At 38.4% G+C, this 21,331-nt stretch overlaps 1 protein-coding gene across 4 annotated transcripts in view; it reads left to right on the top strand.

Moving 5' to 3' along the window:
- The window catches only part of enah (ENAH actin regulator), a 203,447-nt gene extending 182,360 nt beyond the window's left edge, over positions 1-21,087 (top strand). For all 4 annotated transcript variants that reach the window (XM_059025350.1, XM_059025352.1, XM_059025349.1 and 1 more), the window contains 4 exons: positions 161-227; positions 18,143-18,227; positions 19,266-19,323; positions 19,954-21,087. In XM_059025350.1, the coding sequence (XP_058881333.1) occupies positions 161-227; positions 18,143-18,227; positions 19,266-19,323; positions 19,954-19,991 (248 nt within the window). In that variant the 3' untranslated portion in view covers positions 19,992-21,087. The remainder of the gene's footprint in view (positions 1-160; positions 228-18,142; positions 18,228-19,265; positions 19,324-19,953) is intronic.
- The last annotated feature ends 244 nt before the right edge of the window (positions 21,088-21,331 follow it).

Here is a 21,331-nt window from a genome sequence, read left to right as displayed (position 1 = left end):
TTTACAAGACACAGTAAAAAAAAAATGCAAGTGTTCAAATTGAAGGACAAAAATATACTGACAGTTCAGAATCATCGTGTCATAACTGAGAATATATTGCAAAGTGTAATCCATGACATATATTAATTGTCTTTGTTGTTTCTTTGTTTGTATTTTTCAGACATGGCCAGAAAGCCTTGGGAAAGAACAAATACCATGAATGGTAGCAAATCACCTGTTATAAATAGGTAATGTATTTTAAAATCCAAATTACTCCCGTTAGAATTATCCACAAATCTAGTATGAGAAAAAAGTCATCTTTACATTTTCTAAAGTGTTCTCACTTTGTAAATGAACCACTGCAGAATCTAGATAGTTTCTCAGCATCTGATCAAAGTGATTTGCTTTGTGTTTCTTCAGGGATAGCGCTGGCAATTTTCTTTTTTAAATCAACTGTTTCAGCAGCTTGTAACAATGTATTTTAACAATACTAAAGCACATTGTAATGCTTGCTTGGATTGTACAAGTATGTGCATTTCACTGTTACTGTCTTGGAATATATTTTTATAGACAATACTTGTGCTGGGATGAACACAGGATTTTCATGTTGGATATTCGCTCGTAATTTAAATATTCATTCGGATTCATTCGTTTTCAAAAAGTAATACAAGCCATTATATTGCTCAGAATGTAGGCAGAGACAGCATAGCAGCAGGGAAGGGGTGTGTGGCCCGTGTGTGTGCCTTTATTTTACAGCAAGACGTTACAATATGTAACACATTAAAGTAGAAAAATATCCCAGGAGTAAAAATACGTTGTGTAGGCCTACTTTACCCCAGTGAATTAACCGCAAAACAAAGGATGTCAAATAGCAGTACAAGTTAAATGTTTTGTTTATTCCCAAAATAAATAGCACATAAAGTTGAAACCACATTATTTATTTTGTACTTTTTTTCATTCCTTGCCATTGCAGTTTCTTCGCAGTAAACAGTGGCTATAGACATTAGGTTTACTTATGCCTGTTTGTAGCTTAACAAGCAAACGAAAACTGAAATGTAACTTTAAACATTTCAAATAAAACAAATGTGGAAATGGTGTTGTAAAATGAAGGAGGGGAAAAGCTCATGATTTTTGGTTCTCGTTTATTACATTCTACATAACAGAAGGTCACAACAAAACATATATAATATATACATTCTACAGTGGTTTGCAGCAAAGTTTTCACATTTTGTTGAATTACAAATAATGTATGCACAGTTTTTCAAACAAACTTTTTTTTTATTCAAAGCTGTAGTGGTTAAACTGAACACTGTTATATGAGGTTAAATGTCAGCAAAACTTGCAAAGAAAGTGTACAAAATGAAATTTACTGGTTGCATAAGTATTCAGCCCCTTAAGTCAGTACTTGGTAGAAGCACATTTTGCAGCAATTACTGGCAACTGCGGTATGCTCAACTAGCCACTGAAGCGGAACAGCGAGGATGGAGAGTTCGGGTTTACCCAGTGGAAGTGGGTTGTCGAGGATTTGTGGCACACTCTACAACCCGGTTTCTCAGAGACGTCGGATTCAGTGGCCAAGAGTTGCGTCGCACAGTGAAGAACTTATCTGAAGCAGCAGAGAGGAGCAGCAACTGGCTGTGGTTGAGACGGAAAGATTCTGGCTGGGGACAGGTAAGTAAGCTGGGCTGAGTTGAGTGGGGGACGGAGGGGGGTGATGCTGGGACGCCAGAATCACCGTCGAGCCCTCTTGAGGTGTCGTGGGCTAGTCGACGAAACACTGAGGATGGAAGGTGCCCACTTGAAAACCCCAGAGATGTACCCTACTTAGCTCAATCCAGACGGTTGTCATGCTGATGCGCTGGGGAGGCCGCACTTTGGTTGATCCCCGGAGCCAGCATCGCAGCCGTTGTGTGTGCTGATGCGCCAGGGAGGCAAAATAAGCTGATCCCTGGAGCCAGCATTACACTTCAGCCATTAACACCAGACAGAAGGATATCTACATCATCATATGGAAGGAAACGTAAATGGATGGAGACACATATGGATCACATTAGTTTACTGTAAAGCTACGTCTTAGTTGGTGCTTATCTTGGCGAGAGCCGAGTTCAAATCAGCATGAAGTTTTAACATCTACTCTCGTGTAATGGAAATCATGAGTCTTTTTGGATAGGTCTCTACTAGCTTTGCACAGTAGGATGGTGAAATTCTTGCCCATTCTTCACGAGAAAATTGCTCCAGTTCTGATAAGTTTGTTGGGGATCGTCGATGGACTGCAATCTTCAAGTCTCGCCATAAATTTTCAATTTGGATTCAAGTCAGGACATTGACTGGGCCACTCAAGAACATTAATTCTCTTCTTGTTCAACCACTCCAGTGTGGCTTTGGCTTTGGGTCATTGTCCTGCTGGAATGCGAATTTCCTTGGCTGACTCAAACAGGTTTTCCTCAAGAATTCGTCTGTACTTTGCACCATCCATTCTCCCCTCTATCCTGACAAGCTTCCCAGTCCCTGCTGAAGAGAAGCATCCCCATAACATGATGCTGCCACCACCATGCTTGACAGTTGGGATGGTGTTGACTGGGTGATGTGCAGTGTTGGGCTTGCGCCAGACATAACGCTTGGAATTTAGACAGAAAAGTTCAATTTTTGTCTCGTCTGACCACAAAACCTTTTTCCACATGTCTGCAGTATCATCTACAAGCTTTTTCGCAAACTCCATACGTGATTTAAGATGAGGCTTTTTGAGTAATGGCTTTTTTTGCCACCCATCCATACAGGCCAGCTTTGTGTAGGGACCGGCTTATTGTTGATGTGTGAACGCTGATTCCCATCTCAGGACACAGAACTTTGCAGTTCTCTCAAGGTCACTGTTGGCTTCAGAGTGACATCCCAAACCAGTTTCCTGCTTGCCAGGCTGCTCAGTTTGGGAGGGCGACCTGATCTGGGTAGTGTCTGGGTGGTATGATGCAACTTCCACTTCTTAATGATGGACTTCACTGTGCTGAGAGGGATAAATCAGTGCCTTTTGAAATGTTCTTGTACTCTTCTCCTGCTCTGTGCCTCTCTACCACTATATCCCTGACTTGTTTTGAAAGCTCCCTGGTTGCTTTGTTGGATCACTGTGTGAGTTGCAGCTTGAAAGTCTATATATACCTGAGGGAAATTATCTACAAGTTAAACCACTTTGAGTACACACAGGCTGAAACCATTTCACTAATTTTGTGACCTTTCAAACAAATAATTTGCACCTGAGCTGATTTAGGGCTGCAGTAGCAAAGGGGATGAATACTTATGCAACTGAGATTAATCTGTTTTTCTCTGTAAATCTTACTTATTTATATTCTATATGCATTTTTTTTTAACTTTATCAATGTGGAGTAGCTTGTGTAGATTCTACATGTAAAGCCTAATTTGAAAGCGGCGTGGAGTACGCTCAGGTGCCAACAAAATGTGAAAACTTTGCAGGGGGGGTGAATACTTCTGCAAATCACTGCATATAAAAATCACTAACAACATTTCCAACAAGTTGGGCACTGTTTAAGCGAGGTATTTCAGAATGACATGTTTGCTTTTTTTCTGTCCCATGAGATTCTGCCTCACTCGCAACACTTTTTTGACCCAGGTGGCCATCCATAGAGATTACTATGCGTGTGCACGTATAATCTGGTTTGTTTGCTTTTTGCTATCTAAACCTTTTAAATAGAGGATCAAGAACTGCTGTGATGATCCTGTGTTTTTTTTGTTTGTTTGTTTCTTTTAATATATTAATCTCGCATATCACACAGAGCTCTTTTTCATTTGCCATTTTTTAAACTGTCGCGCAACTTCTGGTAGGGCGGTAATTAACTGCAAGGTATTTTTAGCGAATACGAACATCTGATTTTTGTATCCAAATACATATCCGAATACTCAAACGAATATTTTTTGACATTTGTCCCAGCACTACACAATACACAGTACTGAAAGCAGCCATGCAAAATATGGGTATGCTCAGGAGACAAGTACATCACCTTTTATAGGTTGTTCTGTAAAGCCAACTGTGGCAAAGTGGGTAAGTGTGTGCAGGTGAAGGTAATACAGCAGTGCAGAAGAAACAGACAGACAACGATATCCAGGTGCAAGGGTGTTTTATTAATTATAATTGTCCAGAGCCTGATGGCAAACAACTGTAAATAATAATGATGAAAAGTGATACAGCGACATGTATCACTTATCTGTAATCCCCAGGTTTGACCTGTAACCAAAAGTCCCGTTCTTTTTACACCCACACAAAGCACATACACAGGTACTACAGTGAGTGAATTAGTGCTCGTGGTGCAAAAGACAGTTCTCCGTGAAACAAGGGAAGTGCTAGTGTCCGGGTTTGATGCTGGCCTTCGGCTACATCTCCGGATTGTGTTAGTAGTGTAAATAACAAACAAACAGTTTTTACTAGAGAAACAAACACAACACTCACGTTCTCGTATCACAGGGTTCTCCTTCTAGGTTGTTCTAATCATTGACAAAGGACCAGATCACTTTCACTACGTCCCCTATTTATATCCTCCCTAATGACTTCTTGGTTAACGAGCGCATCCGCTCCTCCAATCTGTGGATGCCATGCCGTTTCCTGTCTGGGTCGTTGAGTTTGGGTACCGTAGCTCCGCCCCTTTTCTAGATGGCCGACTTCCATCAAACCCTGGGAATAAACTGTCATGCCATTTAGTCCAGGGTACTCTGTTCCCTTTACACAGTGCCTCACAGGTCGGGATGGAGATCTGACACCAAGAATCATTCGATCTCTGTCACACAACACATTCTCTTTCTTTTTTAAGGTGGTTAAAATTAGTCATCATTGATTGCAATATTATTTAAAAAATCGTGTAATGGGATATATAAATGAAGTGGTAGAACATTTCCCTTTCAAGTACAAAATGTAACCATTAACGTATGGGTATTTACCTGAATATTGTATACCAAAGCTGCTCAGCGAGCCTGTGACACGGTGATGGCCCAACCCCGAGGGCACAAAAGGACTGGCCCACAGATCTCGGTGCCATTTTTCCTTTCAAGACTGCTTCTATCTGTATATATTTCACATTTATTGTGTTTTTACACAAATTATATGTGATATTTTAAATAATCGCTGTAATAGTTTTTCCTAATTACGCGTTTTGTGTGCTCTACAGCCTGTTGCTTGTTACGTTACGCTGCGGCCTTGTGCCCCCCGTGAAGCAAGCAGTTTGTACTGCGTCTGATATACCAAAGTTGAATAAATGTACTCACTAAATATTAGAAATATTAATCAGTGTTGCTTTTAATTCAGCTTAAATTGAATTATTTTACATTATTTTGTTGAGACAAATATGCACAACAAAATATTGTCTCTTTGTTTCAAAGCTTTTTAATGGAGATTTATTCAAATTGAGTTCCTGTTCAAGTACGAAATGTAACCATTACCGAACTGGTATTTACCTCCTAAAGACCCGAATCCTGAATATTGTAAACCAAAGCTGCTCACCAAGCCTGTGAGGCTGCCGTGACACTGCCCCCGAGGGATCAAAAAGGACTGTGCTCACAGATCTCAGTGTCATTTTTCCTTTCAAGATTGACCTGACAGAGAGCCTTGTTCAGATAAGTACAATTGTTTCTTATATCTGTATATATTTTACCTATTTATGTGATATTAAGCGAATCAACCCAGTACCCAACCCGGTTCCAGTCCGCTACCGACCGGTGCTCAAGTCACCGATCTGGTACCAAAACGGTCTCGCTCGGGTCTTAACTCGCCCTGTCAATATCTGTAAGCAGATTGAGGCAGCACCTGTACAACTGTATCTGTACACTGTAGGGGTGTGCGATAATACCGATACTACCGGTATGTTGAGATATTGATCAGGCAATACAATAGCAGTGTGGAGTAGTGGTTAGGGCTCTGGACTCTTGACCGGAGGGTCGTGTGTTCAATCCCTGGTAGGGGACACTGCTTCTGTACCCTTGAGCAAGGTACTTTACCTAGATTGCTCCAGTAATGGGTAATTGTATGTCAAAATAATGTGTAAAAAAATGTAATTGTATGTAAAAATAATGTGATATCTTGTAACAATTGTAAGTCGCCCTAGATAAGGGCGTCTGCTAAGAAATAAATAATAATAATAATATTTGAACAATAATACCAGTATTTTTGGTTTAACTGATTCAGGAAATAATCACATCCTGCGAAAACTTTTAATGCTAGTAGTGCTAACACAAAAGAAAATATGGCAGAAGCTGAGCTGCTTAAATTCTGCACAGCAAAGTCACATGTGTGGAATCGTTTCCTAATAAAAAAAAATCTAAAAAGGATGGCTGTATAGCATCAAACATTTAAGAACTGTATTGGTGCTATTTTAATAGTTTTTACATTTATTTTTTAAGACTATCTGCCAACAGTTCTGGACAATGTAATTTTACACTATTTTCCCCCTGGACCTATCGCATTTGATCTCATCAGATAAAAAAAAAAAAAAAAAAAAAAAAAAAAGCAGCAGTTCTGGTACTTTTAAGTTGTGAGGGGAAAAAAAAGCAAAGCAGATACATAAACAAATAGTTTATAACATTACTCACTAGTATTTTTTTTATTTATATATATATATATTAAATCTTAAAAGCAAGGTAATTCATTTTATTCCAAATCCCGGGTCTCTGCACTTACCGATATATAAAACAGCCTTAAACCCGCGTTTATGGCCACAGTCATAAGATGCACTTTTGAAAAACATGTTTAATGTAAAATGAAAATAGATATTATTTATAATAAAAATTTAAAAAATATTTGAAATCCAATGTTTTTAGAGAATTTTAAATAGTTTTCAAACAAGCACTGTTTTTCTGTTTTTCAAATTGGCAGCACATGCACGTACTTCAGAGGATCCAACAAAAATTAGTTACTGGATATTTCATATTACATTCCTCAATATATTATTATTATTATTATTATTATTATTATTATTATTATTATTATTATTATTATTATTATTATTTATTTCTTAGCAGACACCTTTATCCAGGGCGACTTACAATCGTAAGCAAATATATTAAGTGTTATATAGTGGTTTGCAGAAGTATTCACCCCCCTGCAAAGTTTTATATATATATTAACCACTTCAACTCCAGATGTAAAAATGAAACCCTTTCCCAGGTACCAGATTTAGAAAATAATGTTTTCAAACCTGTAATTGCTATAAAATGTTAACATATGATGAATAAAACATAAATAAATGACCTAAACTGTGTTGTTCATTAACCCTTTATGCTCCTGTCTACTACATACCCATATTCAATATAGAGATAAAAACAAGTTGTTTTTTTTAACAATGAAAACCAAAAACGCTAATAACAATAACAATCAGTAAACAGTAATTATCAAATACAAATCAAACAACATCAAAACATGTGCCATTATCGACTTGCTCTGTGCCATATATTGAAATGTTCAACACAACAGAACCCGAGTTGCCTTCGCAACCACTGCACATTTTCTTGTGTCTTTTGGTTTCATTTTCATAGCAGACCCTGCACCTTTGTTGCAGTCTCTGCTTCCCTTGTGTTGGAGGGATAGTCACAAATGCGTGTACACAGCTACTTTGCGCAGGCATGAGCTGGCTGCTGCATTGCCTGTACCCAGTGCTGTGTTTTGATAGTATTTCATCACAGCACTGCCATTTTAAACCAAACAGCTTCCCGTTTGTAGCTGGCATACCTGTAAAGTAGCTGCATGCTCTTTTGTTTGTACTGTTTGTATTGTTCTTGGCTCCACATCCTCTTCATCATCATCGCTGAGTGATAAGTCAGCATCACTGTCGCTGGTATCGAAATCCTCCGAATCAACTTCACTACCGTTGCTCAGAAAGACTTCGTACGTTGCCATGTTTACCTTTTGCTCACAGGTAGATCGGAATCGCTACATGACACGCAATTGGATACAAATGTCACCTGACCCTCCCTTGACTTTCATTGCACATTCCACAGTACTAGCACTGCCTTAGAGAATAAAACCTGAAACGCTAGACTGAGAAACCGATCATAGAATAGAATGGGAAACTTGACGTACGCAGGTAAGTGGGTTTTCATTTGACGTACGTGCGTACGTCATGGTTTTGAAGTGGTTAAGAGTTTTTCTTGGCTCACTCTGATAAGGCCTAGTCTCAGGCAGTAATTGTGCGTGCTGCGCTTATTCTTTTCAATAATTTATATAAAATACGCAATGCAAATATTTTTAAATAGCATGTTTACACAAATACCCATGAATAAACTAAAATAAACAAGGATAGATAGCTTCTCGCTTTGTTTCAATTTGGCAAATTTGTCAGCATTACTCTGTTTTACAGATCGCTCCTCTCCAGTACAATTATTCAGAGAAAGTGGAATCGTAACTAAATCTACTACGGTGTTTCCCTTGTCTGGTGAAATTAAATATATATATATATAAAATTAATTATAAGTATTATTTTTCTCAATAACAGTTGGTGAAATTCAGTGCTTACCCGGCATATTAACACCCCGCCTCTGCTAAAGAATGATTGGACAGCTGTCAGATCTTTCACTTTCCCATTGGCTACTCACTACTCGCCTTCAATTTTCATGCAGAATACTGTGAACGGCCTCTGCTTGCTTATGATTGGACAGCTGCGTAAAACTTAGCAGATATTTGACTCTCCTATTGGTTAAACTTACTGTCAGTACCTGCAACTGAAACTGACACAGTTTATGTCCCACCGAGCTAACTTATGATTGGGCTACCGCAGAGAAAATGCAGATATTCAGTTGGTTGATCATATCACAGAGGCCCTTCAGGAAAAAAAAAATATATGTTGCACGTACAAGCACAGCATAAGCGATCGCACTGTCAACAGACTGCTGTGACTCTTTTGTTAGAAAACGTGTTTAAAGCTTTATTTATTTTCCCATGCTATGATCCGCCAGAAATGTGTTCACGACCCATAATTCAAGAACAGCTGCCGCGAATACGATGGCCTGGCTTCGCGGGCACCACTTTGAGGACCACTGGTGTACACCCTGCTGTCTACAGATCAATAGGTTACATTTTTCTTTTATGCACATCCTAATGTTTGTTTTTTATTCGCAAAAACCCCCCCCCAAAAAAACACGATATATACCAATACCGGGACTGAGGTTACTGTTCGGTACCAAGTGCACTGTCCCGGTCCCGGAGTGTCTCCACCGTATGGCCCACAAGCTTCTACTGTGGGCACAACAGAACCTCCTCCACTCAGGGCAGTTCACCTGCCTGGGGTGATCAACAGGGCTGCGGACCTCTTCTCAAGAGTGGTCCCTGGCGGTGCAGAATGGAAGCTCCATCCCGAGGTCGTGAGCCTCACTTGGGAGAGATTCGGGAGAGCAGAGGTAGACCTCTCAAGGGTCGGCACACTGTCCCCTGTGGTTCTCCATAAATGTCTGGAGAAGATCAGGCAGGACCTGGCTCAGGAGAGTTCGGTTCTCCTCCCTGATGCCGCTCCTGATCGACCAGCCGTGGGAACTGCCAATGCGCCGTGACCTGCTCAGCCAGGCACAGGGCACTTTTTGGCACCCCAACCCATCAAGCCTACAGCTCTGGGTCTGGCCCCTGAACTGCTGCATTTGAACAGTCTAGGGTTATCAAACAGCGTGATTGACACCCTGCAAAACGCCAGGGCAGCCTCTACCTGTTCCCAATATGGGTGCAGGTAGGGCATGTTTCAGGTGTGTTGCTTGTCTCGTGGGTTTGAACCCATGACATGCCCCATGGTAGTTATACCACAATTTTTACAAGACCTTTTTGATGAGGGGAAATCCCCCTCTACTTTAAAGGTCTATTTGGCAGCCATCTCAGTGTACCATGTAAAAATAGATTGTTTCTCCGGGAGCTCATTTCCTGGCGGGGCAATTTTTGAAAGGCATCTGGCGGCTTAGGCCACCGGTGAAGGATGTAGTTCCTCGTTGGAGGTTGAATGTAGTATTTAATGTACTGATGAAACTTCAGTTTTGAGCCCATGCCAATTTTTGTCTTTCAATCATCTCCGCAAAGCGGGTGAGTCGCCTGTCGAAATCCTGTCTAACTTTTTCAGAGAACATAAGAACATAAGAAAGTTTACAAACAAGAGGAGGCCATTCAGCCCATCTTTCTTGTTTGGTTGTTAGTAGCTTATTGATCCCAGAATCTCATCAAGCACCTTCTTGAAGGATCCCAGGGTGTCAGCTTCAACAACATTACTGGGGAGTTGGTTCCAGACCCTCACAATTCTCTGTAAAAAAGTGCCTCCTATTTTCTGTTCTGAATGCCCCTTTATCTAATCTCCATTTGTGACCCCTCGTCCTTGTTTCTTTTTTCAGGTCAAAAAAGTCCCCTGGGTCGACATTGTCTATACCTTTTAGGATTTTGAATGTTTGAATCAGATCACCGTGTAGTCTTCTTTGTTCAAGACTGAATAGATTCAATTCTTTTAGCCTGTCTGCATACGACATGCCTTTTAAACCTGGGATAATTCTGGTTGCTGCTCTTTGCACTCTTTCTAGAGCAGCAGTATCATTTTTGTAACAAGGTGACCAGAACTGAACACAATATTCTAGGTGAGGCCTTACTAATGCATTGTAAATTTTTAACATTACTTCCCTTGATTTAAATCCAACACTTCTCACAATATATCTGAGCATCTTGTTGGCCTTTTTTATAGCTTCCCCACATTGTCTAGATGAAGACATTTCTGAGTCAACATAAACTCCTAGGTCTTTTTTCATAGATTCCTTCTTCAATTTCAGTATCTCCCATGTGATATTTATAATGCACATTTTTATTGCCTGCGTGCAGTACCTTACACTTTTCTGTATTAATTTGCCATGTGTCTGCCCAGTTCTGAATGCTGTCTAGATCATTTTGAATGACCTTTGCTGCTGCAACAGTGTTTGCCACTCCTTATTTTTGTGTCGTCTGCAAATTTAACGAGTTTGCTTACTATACAAGAATCTAAATCATTAATGTAGATTAGGAATAGCAGAGGACCTAATACTGATCCCTGTGGTACACCACTGGTTACCTCTCTCCATTTTGAGGTTTCTCCTCAAATCAGTACTTTCTGTTTTCTACATGTTAACTACTCCCTAATCCATGTGCATGCATTTCCTTGAATCCCTACTGCGTTCAGTTTGAGAATTAATCTTTTATGCGGGACTTTGTCAAAAGCTTTCTGGAAATCTAAATAAACCAGGTCGTATGCTTTGCAGTTATCCATTGTCAATGTTGCATCCTCAAAAAAGTCAAGCAGGTTAGTTAGGCACGATCTCCCTTTCCTAAAACCATGCTGACTGTCTCCCAGGATATTGTTACCATATAGGTAATTTTCCATTTTGGATCTTCTTATAGTTTCCATAAGTTTACATATAATAGAAGTCAGGCTTATTGGTCTGTAGTTACCTGGTTTGGGTTTGTCTCCCTTTTTGTGGATCGGTATTACGTTTGCAATTTTCCAGTCTGTCGGTACAACCCCTGTGTCAAGAGACTGTTGCATGATCTTGGTTAGCGGTTTGTAAATAACTTCTTTCATTCCTTTGAGTACTATTGGGAGGATCTCAGCCGGCCCAGGGGATTTGTTTATTTTAAGAGCTCCTAGTCCCTTTAACACTTCTGCTTCTGTTAGCTAAAGTTATTTGGCAATTAATGAAGCAATTTCGTAGCTTACCTTTCGTAGCTTACAGTTTTTGATCCTTTCTGCACCTTCTGGAAGACGTTTTGCTGGGCATATAACTGTCGTTTTAAGATCTGCAATTTTGTGTGCTTAGTTCTCCTGTGTATTCATTAAAATTGGAATGTTTAGTGTTGTAATGCCTCTTCAAGTTGAATTCCTTTGGCACTGCAACTTTCCCATTACAAATTAAACATATATTCAATCCTCTGTCTTCAATAAAGCAGTATTTTTCCATCCAAGCCTCGTTGAATCGTCAATGCTAAATATCAATTTTTCATTTATTTTAGCCATAACTGAATGTAACTACACTATATCGCTGGCGTCCCCCTAGTAGTATAAGGAAAATCCCCGCTCTGATTGGTTTATCTGTTATGTCACTGATTACATCTGGAGAACCAATGTGCAATTTCAATTTTTTGTAAAGCATGGTGAGAAAAAAAAAACTTGCCCCGCTCATGCAGGCAGAGGCCTTTTTCAGTAAGTCTACTGATAAGGGCTTGTAGCTTCACGCATTTACCAATGGTTTTCAATTAATTCACAGTTTTGCACTGAATTGTCTCATTTTTAGACTTAAGTTTCCCTGTTATAATTCTTAAAAACCTTAAAACAAATAAAACACTTATTTTAGTTCAAATATTCTATTTCAATTTACCCAAGCATTAATTCTCTCCAGGGGCTGTTTTTCTTTTCCTAGATTGCAATACCTAGGAGGCTCTGTGTTTTGGCTTAAAAACTATTTCCTAATTTAAAGTAACTTTTTTCTGATAAGAAACTTGACTGAACACATTCTCCAGTTAATTAAACGAGATATTCGTTTCTGCCTTTCCTCTCAAGGTTATACGCTTTTGCACCAGCAAGATTTTTTCTAATATTAGATAATTGCTTGCTCTTCCTTTTCTGCAATAGTTTTTCTGTTGACTTTATAGCCTTTAAAACATAGTACATAATTTATTACAATATTGTAACATTGTTGCAATTTCACAAATGTTCAATTCGGCCTGCTTCAAGCAGGAGTGACAGGTTTGGTTCAGGCTCTGCTCTCAGTGAGTCTGTCAAAGCCACTACAGGATCCTTTATCCAAAAGTGCAGTCTAAAATCCTGTTGTTTGCAGAGCATTTCTACACAATACTTCTTGATGTCTCTCGCATTTAACAAATCCAAAGAGAAAAGAAACCATGAAGCAAGAGTCAAAGAAAGATTCTCAAAAGCAAAAAATGATCTCCAAAAAAAACCATGAATGGCCATTCAACAACTGTAATCCAGTTAAGCAAAGAAGAGTTAATGAGTTCAATGTCTCCCAGACCGCTCCAGTCACACGATGTGCAGGTTTCTTCTATTTGTGGCTTGTAGAAATTACAATAGATCTAACACACAACAAAAAAAACAAAAAAAATTGTAGGACGAATGAGAAGTTAGGAATGCTGAATCCAGAAGGGAGATCTATAGCCAAATACACTTATTTAAAACTCTACCGTAAGAATAGACACAACCACGAATATGTAGAGATGCCAATACAAAGAGATCTCACAAAACAAAGGATAGCCTAACATCAAGATGCTCTCCCTTTAAGATAAAGGAGTTAATACAGTAGACCCCCATTAATCCATGCAGATCGTTTACACAAACATATTATATATTTCATTTTACAGTCCTCGGTGTAGGTTCATGATGGAATAAACACTGTAGTTCAGCCAGATTTCCAGGTTGACTTTATTACTGTATCTAGTCAATACATATACTATGCTGGGGAAAGGAAAAGCGTGCCACTGTTTTTTCGGGCAGGGTCGGATCCGGGTTTAATTTTACATCGGGTAGAATTTTACATCGGTTAGATAAATAATTGTCAGTTCGTGATCAGATTGGGTTGATTCATTTGGACCTGTGAAGGCCTCTACACTAGACACAAGGAATGTTTAATCAATAGTAGTATTTTATTAAGTACACAAATATTAAACAGCTATCAAAGTCAATCTCTTAGTTTCTAAGCACAAAACACAAGTTAAAGCTCTCGCACTGTGTTACAGCAGCTAGCAGGGTTAGACCTACAGAAAATAGAGAGTGGACTCTATAGGGTTAACAGGGTATAGGGTTAACAAACGTGGAGAAATGGTGCGCGTTTTCCTACGCACAAGGGGTTTTGGGACCCAGTGGGGCCCAAGGGCAAAGCCTGTGGGGAACTTTTCACAATTTTACACCTAAAAACATGAAGACATTGATATATAGATATTATTTAGGGAGCCTGGGTCCATGAAAAATTATACTGTTAGTTGGGTGGGGAAATCTTTATTTGCATTAAATAATTATATTATGTGGAGATTGGAACTAAGTTTTAGGCTACCAATAATCCTGTATAATAATTGGAATTAATAGTAGCACATATGCTGTTACTGTTGGGTAAATTTTCTATGGAAGGTTCCCTGCCCAGAATAAAGAAAAAGTCACTATGTAAACTAGGAGGGCTATCCTTGTCTGTTCTTGAGAAATATTAGTATCTGGCAATACTGGAGTTTCACAAATGTTAATGCCGGATGCCAGAAAGCAATCTGACTATTCACATCTCCTAACTGGTCCCCCCAAAAATTGTTTAAACATTTATAATAAAAAAAGTTATTTTGCATGCACTAAGTGTCTGGTATACTGTTTAAAAATGTTAGGATTAGACAATGGTTATTTAAAACGAGAAAAAATATATTCTGTCCACAAAATAGAAAAAGCTTGGTATCCGCACAATGTAGGAGAAATAAAATAGGGTACTATTCAAGATAACTAACAATGAAGAGAGTGTGAAAAATAGCATTTCACCAAAAAAGTGAGTTGACGGTGTCTACTCCCCAGTCTAACACTGGCAGCTAGCAGGTCAGTGAAATATGATCCAGCTTATACTCACTCACACACACACACACACACACACACACACACACACACACACACACACACACACACACACACACACACACAGCAGCAGCAGCAGCACGCAGGCTGTGACATATCTAGTAGCTTGTTAATACACACAAGCACACACACACTTAAATGGTGCAGACACTTATTTAGAATAGATCCCATTAAGCTTACTAATAGTATATAGTTTAACGATACAGCAAGTCTACTTTTAAAATAAATTCTTCATACAACAATGAGGTAGATTACTTTTAAAGTTACTTCAAGTTTCACTAAAAGTTATTTCACACGCAAGATTTGCAAACAATTAATAATTCAATTCTATGTGAATGTGTTACAATTTAATTAATTTAATTACATGCGAGAAAAATGCAACTGGAATCAACAGTTCCTTGAAGCTTAGACTCTTGGTCGGTTGGTTTGGAACTTAAGCTGTTGGTGTCCAGTATTAAAGGCTCTCCTGTCAGCAACGGTCTTCAATCCCCGCTAGGATCCAGAAACTCAGCAACAAAGTCGTCAGTCCCGATAAGATCCACAACAGCACCCGTCCGCTCTGTCCTCTTTGCTGAATCTTTAGCTACGCAGGCAGCAGGGCACAGTTTATTTTGGATACTGTGGCTAAGGTGTACAGCAGACCCAGACTTGTTTGTCTGATAGTTTTACGGCAGTCCTCCAGCCGGGCCTCAAGTCTCTCTTGCCTTTGGTCGTCTCCTCGCATGCAGCTTCTCTTCTATTCTTGGTTCCTGTTTTCAGTCAGAGTCCTGGAGTTGTGTCTTGGCTTAGCAGAGTGGCACTAGTTTATCAATCAATGTGGAGAGCAAAATGTTTAGTTTTGCTTAAATATTTATAATCTCTTCTCTCTGCTAGGTAGCTGTTCGCATGAGATCATTTGTGTGTCTTGGCTCTTAAAACTCACAATCCTTTGATGTTTAATGTCCTTTTCCACTCAGGACATAGATGTATTATGTCTTCCTTGCGTCAAACTGCTTGTATTAGTCCAGTTACATTTCTAATACACTTTTAGGTATTAATATCGTATTTAGGGAATATGCACGACTTTATATATATATATATATATATATATATATATATATATATATATATATATATATATATATATGAAATACGAAAAAAATAGTCTCTTTAGTCATCAACGATGTTGAGTAAAAGACAAACCAAAGTCCTCTTGTTTGTTGTTTGCAGAGTCTGGGTGGGTCGCACACTCAAGATGGCTCAATTGTAGCCTTAATTCATTTTAGACTTGATGTTCAAGAGAGTAAAAACCATAAAGAATTGTTTTGTAGATGTAAAATATTGCCGCTTGCTTAGTGATGGGTTTACAGTATGTTTTTAAAATCTTTCGCCAATAAACATGATGGTAATACTGTTTTATAACTCACTTCTGTGAAATCAGGGAAATCTCTTTTTTTGGGGATTGTATGTTGTAACAGGATTGCGCTGTGGCCCCAGATGGTATTGGCAGGAAAGAGACTCAGAGTCAAGAAGCTGCAGTTTTCTGAGTGCATATGCACATGTTTAATTCACAAACACACACAGGAACAAATAAACTGGCACGGGGGCCAAAATAGCAGGTTTAACAAAACAAGCAAACGTACAGTATTTGCTCGAGTATAGTTGCTCTTGTCTACATCATAAAAGTTAGCCCTGCCCAGCAAGCCAGCGCGCACACACACAAGACACAGCAAAAAAAAAAAAAAAAAACACTGCAGATGTACTCTGCACAAAAAAAACAAATATAAAGTTGAAAAAATAAAACAACAATATGGCTAATTGCCCAAGTACTTACTGTTTAGATGATATGTAGATTAGCACTCTTGGGATTGTAAAACCGGAGATACAAAACTTTGAATCTGCTGTGCACTCAGTCACAATGGCGCCAGCAGAGACTCATCCTTGTAATCAAAATATCATATGTCCCGCCCACCCTAGCCCTAAACCAATGGTTTCATGACAAGCCCCGTAGTCATGGCTATGACCGACACTTTAAAAAAAAACAACATTGCTGTTTGGACGGCTGAGATATGACATGTTTTGTCATCGTAACAAAAGTTACGAAATTACAGCACGTCGGCAGCTAAGGGTTAAATGTGCATATTTTTTGCTACTGAGCTTGTAGCCCACGTCTTGTATTTTTTTTGTTTTTGTTGTACTGGATGATTGCTGTAAACAAACTAAACATTGCAACCTTATGGTCAATTCATTTTAGATATTTGTATATTTGGCACAGTAACTGGTTCTAATTTCTGGGAACGTATATAGTTGGCTATAGCGTTACAGCGTGACCCTGCAGCAGAGTGCACCTCCATTGATTGTTACAGCGTGACCCTGCAGCAGAGTGCACCTCCATTGATTGTTACAGCGTGACCCTGCAGCAGAGTGCTTCTGTGGAAACCTCCATTGACATTGTTGTGGGCAAATCCTTTTTGCCCTTGTTGCCAGAGCAAATGCTTCTAATTTCTCTCTTGTAATACGTGTCAAAATGATGCGTCTGGCGGTTCTAGGTAGAAACACTTATAAAATTTGTTATTTTTGCAAATCTGCCACTCAAACCCTGTCAGGATATCTAAATACACATATTTAGGAAAACTAACGCTTTAAATGCACTCTAACAACAGTTTTGATTTCAGGAGTTAATTTGTTTTCTGTTTCACTAAGCTTACCATCTGTTTCAATAACAAATGAAAACATTTTAAAAATTTATACCCGAATCGCACCCTCACAATGGGGGCTCGACTTTTACTTGAGCGAATACGCTAGTATAGGGTGGGCATAACACAGGTCAAAAGTCACCAAACTCCCTCCCCCACACAAATGATTTCTCCTCTTTTTATACTGGTGGCCATTCTCCATTTAGCACTCAATTACCTAATTGGAGAATGGCCGCACCTGTGATTGTTGGCAGGGACAGAATTAACCCCATCCCTGCCAACCTTACATTCCCACACACACTATTTACACAAGCAGGGCAACAACAAACATCTCCATTGTATTAATAAATGTACAACTAAACCAGATATTCCTGAGTACCGTAATAAATCACCTTACTAGTATTGCTGATAATGTTGCTGGTGGCTGCCTTTCTATACAGCAATTGAGACATTCCCCACATTGTCACTGAACTGAAAACGAATCTAGTACAGGTGTCTTTGGTAGACTTTGATGTTCACTCATATCGACCTGTGAGTAACTGCATCTCTTATGATTTTGATATGTGTGGACACAAACTAATTCAACTAATCCTGTTTGTTAGTAAAATTGTTGTAAGGGTCTAGTAATTAAGTACATATAGTTTCAACTGTGCTCAGTATTGAAAGGCTTTTTTTATTTTTTTTTTAATGTGATTTATCTTACATGGAGCTGTGGTGTGTGTGTAATTGTGAATGAGCTTTGGAAAATGTCACTTTATTTTGTACATGACACCCACAATACTCTAAACTCTACTTAAGTCAAGCTGATGCATTTATTGTGTACATTCTGTTAATATGACCATTGCACAAGTACATATAAAATACTTACACATTCACATGTTTTCTTCTGTTTCCCAGACCGAAATCCACACCAACGGTAACTGGGTCCCTAAGTGCCAATGGGGTGGCGACAGAAGGGCTGGACTATGACAGATTGAAACAGGTATAGAGTTGTGAATCTCTATATACAATACCATAGAAATAAGAGCAACCACTACTCAGGCAGTTAAAAGAAAACTACTTAAATTTAGTTATTTGAAGGTGTTAATTTTATATGTGTGTGCCTGTGTAAATTGAGATTTAAAATGTTACTGGGCTTGCCTTATTTGATTGGACTGTAGTGAGGATTGTACCTCTTCAACACATGTCTGATGATGTGTTTAAGTTTTTTTTGTGCACAATGTATTGCATGCTGAACCCCTGATTATTGTGTGTATACTAAGATAGATGGGTGTGTCCAATGCTTTCAGTACTGTGCCTATCCCTCCCTTTCGTTCAAAGCCTGCGACTCCCTAGCCTTCTGGACTTAGATAAGTGTTCATTCATTATAGGTCATTCATATCCATGCTATCTAGGAACACAGCAAAATGCTGCATAGATGGGCTTTACATACAGCAAATGTCAAGGGAATTGCTTAAAATGTTATGGAATCAATTCAAAGACCAATATCTTAACTAAGGTGCTTAAGAATTAATTGTAAATAAAGTAGATTTTCTGGAAAATGGTTTAAAGGGGCCAGTCTAATTACAGAACATTCCAGAACGGCTTTGCAGCAAACAGCTTTGGCTTCACATTTTACATGAGTTTGTTAATAATGGTATCATATGGATAAGTATTCGCATGGCCTCATGTGGTCTATATCTAAAACAACTTTTCAGGCTTGACACATCTCCTGGGTGGGGGAAGATGACCTTGGCTTTTTTTGTTAATGGTAGACCACCCACTGATTTTGTACAGCTTCAAATTTGATACACAGCTGTATTATTATTATTATTATTATTATTATTATTATTATTATTATTATTGTTATTATTGTTATTTATTTCTTAGCAGATGCCCTTATCCTGGGCGACTTAGTCGTAAACAAAAATACATTTCAAATGTATTTTTGTGATAAATTGCTAATACCTGTTTCACCGATGATTAGATTAAGAAACCAGGATTACATTTTGCCTAATATATACTACATTTTATGTAACAGGATATTTTAGATGAAATGAGGAAGGAACTGACAAAACTGAAAGAGGAACTTATTGATGGTAAGTTTATCATTGAAATCAAAAGCTTTAAGACTTTATGAGGAATTGTTTCCAGTGAAAGCAATGCTTATGTTAATGTTGTTGCCCTGTGTACTTTGTTTTAATTGTGAGCATTACAATAGTTCAGGGATTCCTGGTTTTAGTAAGACACACCTTAGCTTGTTATCTATACACTGTGGCTAATCAAGCTCGTATTAAAACATGGAATAGGTGAAACTGCTGTGCAATAGGAGTCTTATTTCCATCCCGATAATTAGAATACACTGAACCCCCCCTCCCCCCTTTGTATATCAGGAAATAGTACCTTCAAAAGAATAGAACAGCTAATTAATAGAACAGTTGGAGAGCATACTGCTTAAACCACAGAAATGTCATAGGGTTATTCAGTGCTTCATAATCTTTTAATCGTGTGCTTAATGCTTTCCATTCATCACTTCTGACTGTCTCTACATGCTGTCTATTAGTTCTGCCACAATGTCAGCACTTAACTTGTTTAAGTACAAGTTTTATACTTATTAACTTGCTAAAGTATTTGATTTACATGCATGTTAAGTATTACCATTGTCATGTATTCTACCACACAAACACTTTTTATACAATGCAGTTAATTGCTTGTCTTTACATCTACAGCAATCAGGCAGGAACTGAGCAAGTCAAACACAGCATAGAAGGACATGAGGTCCCTGCAGATTTGCCCCTTTTGACCAGACACATGAGCTTCACTACAATTATGACTAACTTTATTTAAGAGGGGAAAAAAAGAAAAGTGAGCAGAAAGTTGTGCAAGAAGGAAGACATCACACTACATTCTGGAGACTCAGAGGGCTTCTCAGTGCAGCAACAAAGTGCTTTTTTTTCTCTTGAAGCTTGCTGCTTTTTTCTGACTTTCTTGCCAGAGAGTGGGAAATAGTCTTAAAGTTACTGTTATTTGCAAATATTCCATTCTTTGTAGAGAAAACAGGATAACAATGTGATACAGTCGTTCACATTAATGAAGACACAAATTTGCACATACTTCTGAATTCTTTGCAAAAGGCACATTTGGAGGGGCTGTTTTAGTGTGCGCCTCTAGAGGAAGGCTTTTGTTTCTAGAAGGACTAAATGGTTGGTTTTGGTCTTCTGCTGCAGGGCTCCATGAAGCTTGTCTTCTTGAAATACTCTTTCCTGAATAAGTACATTAAATATTTGGAGTTGTTCATTAATGTTTGTTCTAATGTTAAAACCATGGCATATTGGGTAGCTTTTTGGGATCTATGAGATGCCTAGTCTGTAGGGTTTTTGGCTTAACATTCTGAGAATTTCCAGGACTTTATGCTAGAAAGCCTAACTCAGGTTAGCCTACATATTACGTTTATTTTGTTTGTTTTGAGATGTTTAATTATGAGGGGTCAGGTGATCGCAGAAGTAGATGCCTTCATACATCACTATACCGCTTTACCAAATCTGAGACTCCATTATACAGATCAGTAGCCAATATTGTAAATCATGAAAGTATTTGTAGATAAAGCTTTTTTTGTTTGTTTTGTTTAGTTTCTTTTCAAATGTAGTGCATGTCAAATTTTCTAATTGTATCATCACCACAAAAAATGTGCTAGTTTATAAGCAATAAGTGTAACATCATCAAGTTGCCTTTTTAAGTTCATCACAGCTCCTGTCTTTAAGAATGTGTTTTTGTTAGTTTCTTTTTTGTTTTTCTTTTTGTTCCAGAGCCTAGAATGTGTTCGTATTTTTTTTTCCCAAAATAAATGTATTTACATTAAAGTATGATTTCCACTGTTGTCAATTTCTAAGGACTTAAATACATAAACATGGTTATTGCATAGAAGTACACACATTTCATTGTTAACTAGATGTCTGTATTTCATTTTGACAATAGAATGTTAAAATTCAGTTGTAATTAATGCTGTGCCTCTCAGGGTTTAAAATCTGTACATGTACCAAATAAAGCAACAGGATTTAAAAAGAGGGAATTTCAGGTGCTAAAAATAACAGTTCTGCATTTCAGGGG

The sequence above is a fragment of the Acipenser ruthenus genome, chromosome 6 (genome assembly GCF_902713425.1).
Source record: "Acipenser ruthenus chromosome 6, fAciRut3.2 maternal haplotype, whole genome shotgun sequence".
Lineage (NCBI taxonomy): Eukaryota > Metazoa > Chordata > Actinopteri > Acipenseriformes > Acipenseridae > Acipenser > Acipenser ruthenus.
The sequence above is the reverse complement of the archived record's forward strand: the minus strand, read 5'-3'. Positions and strand labels throughout refer to the sequence as shown.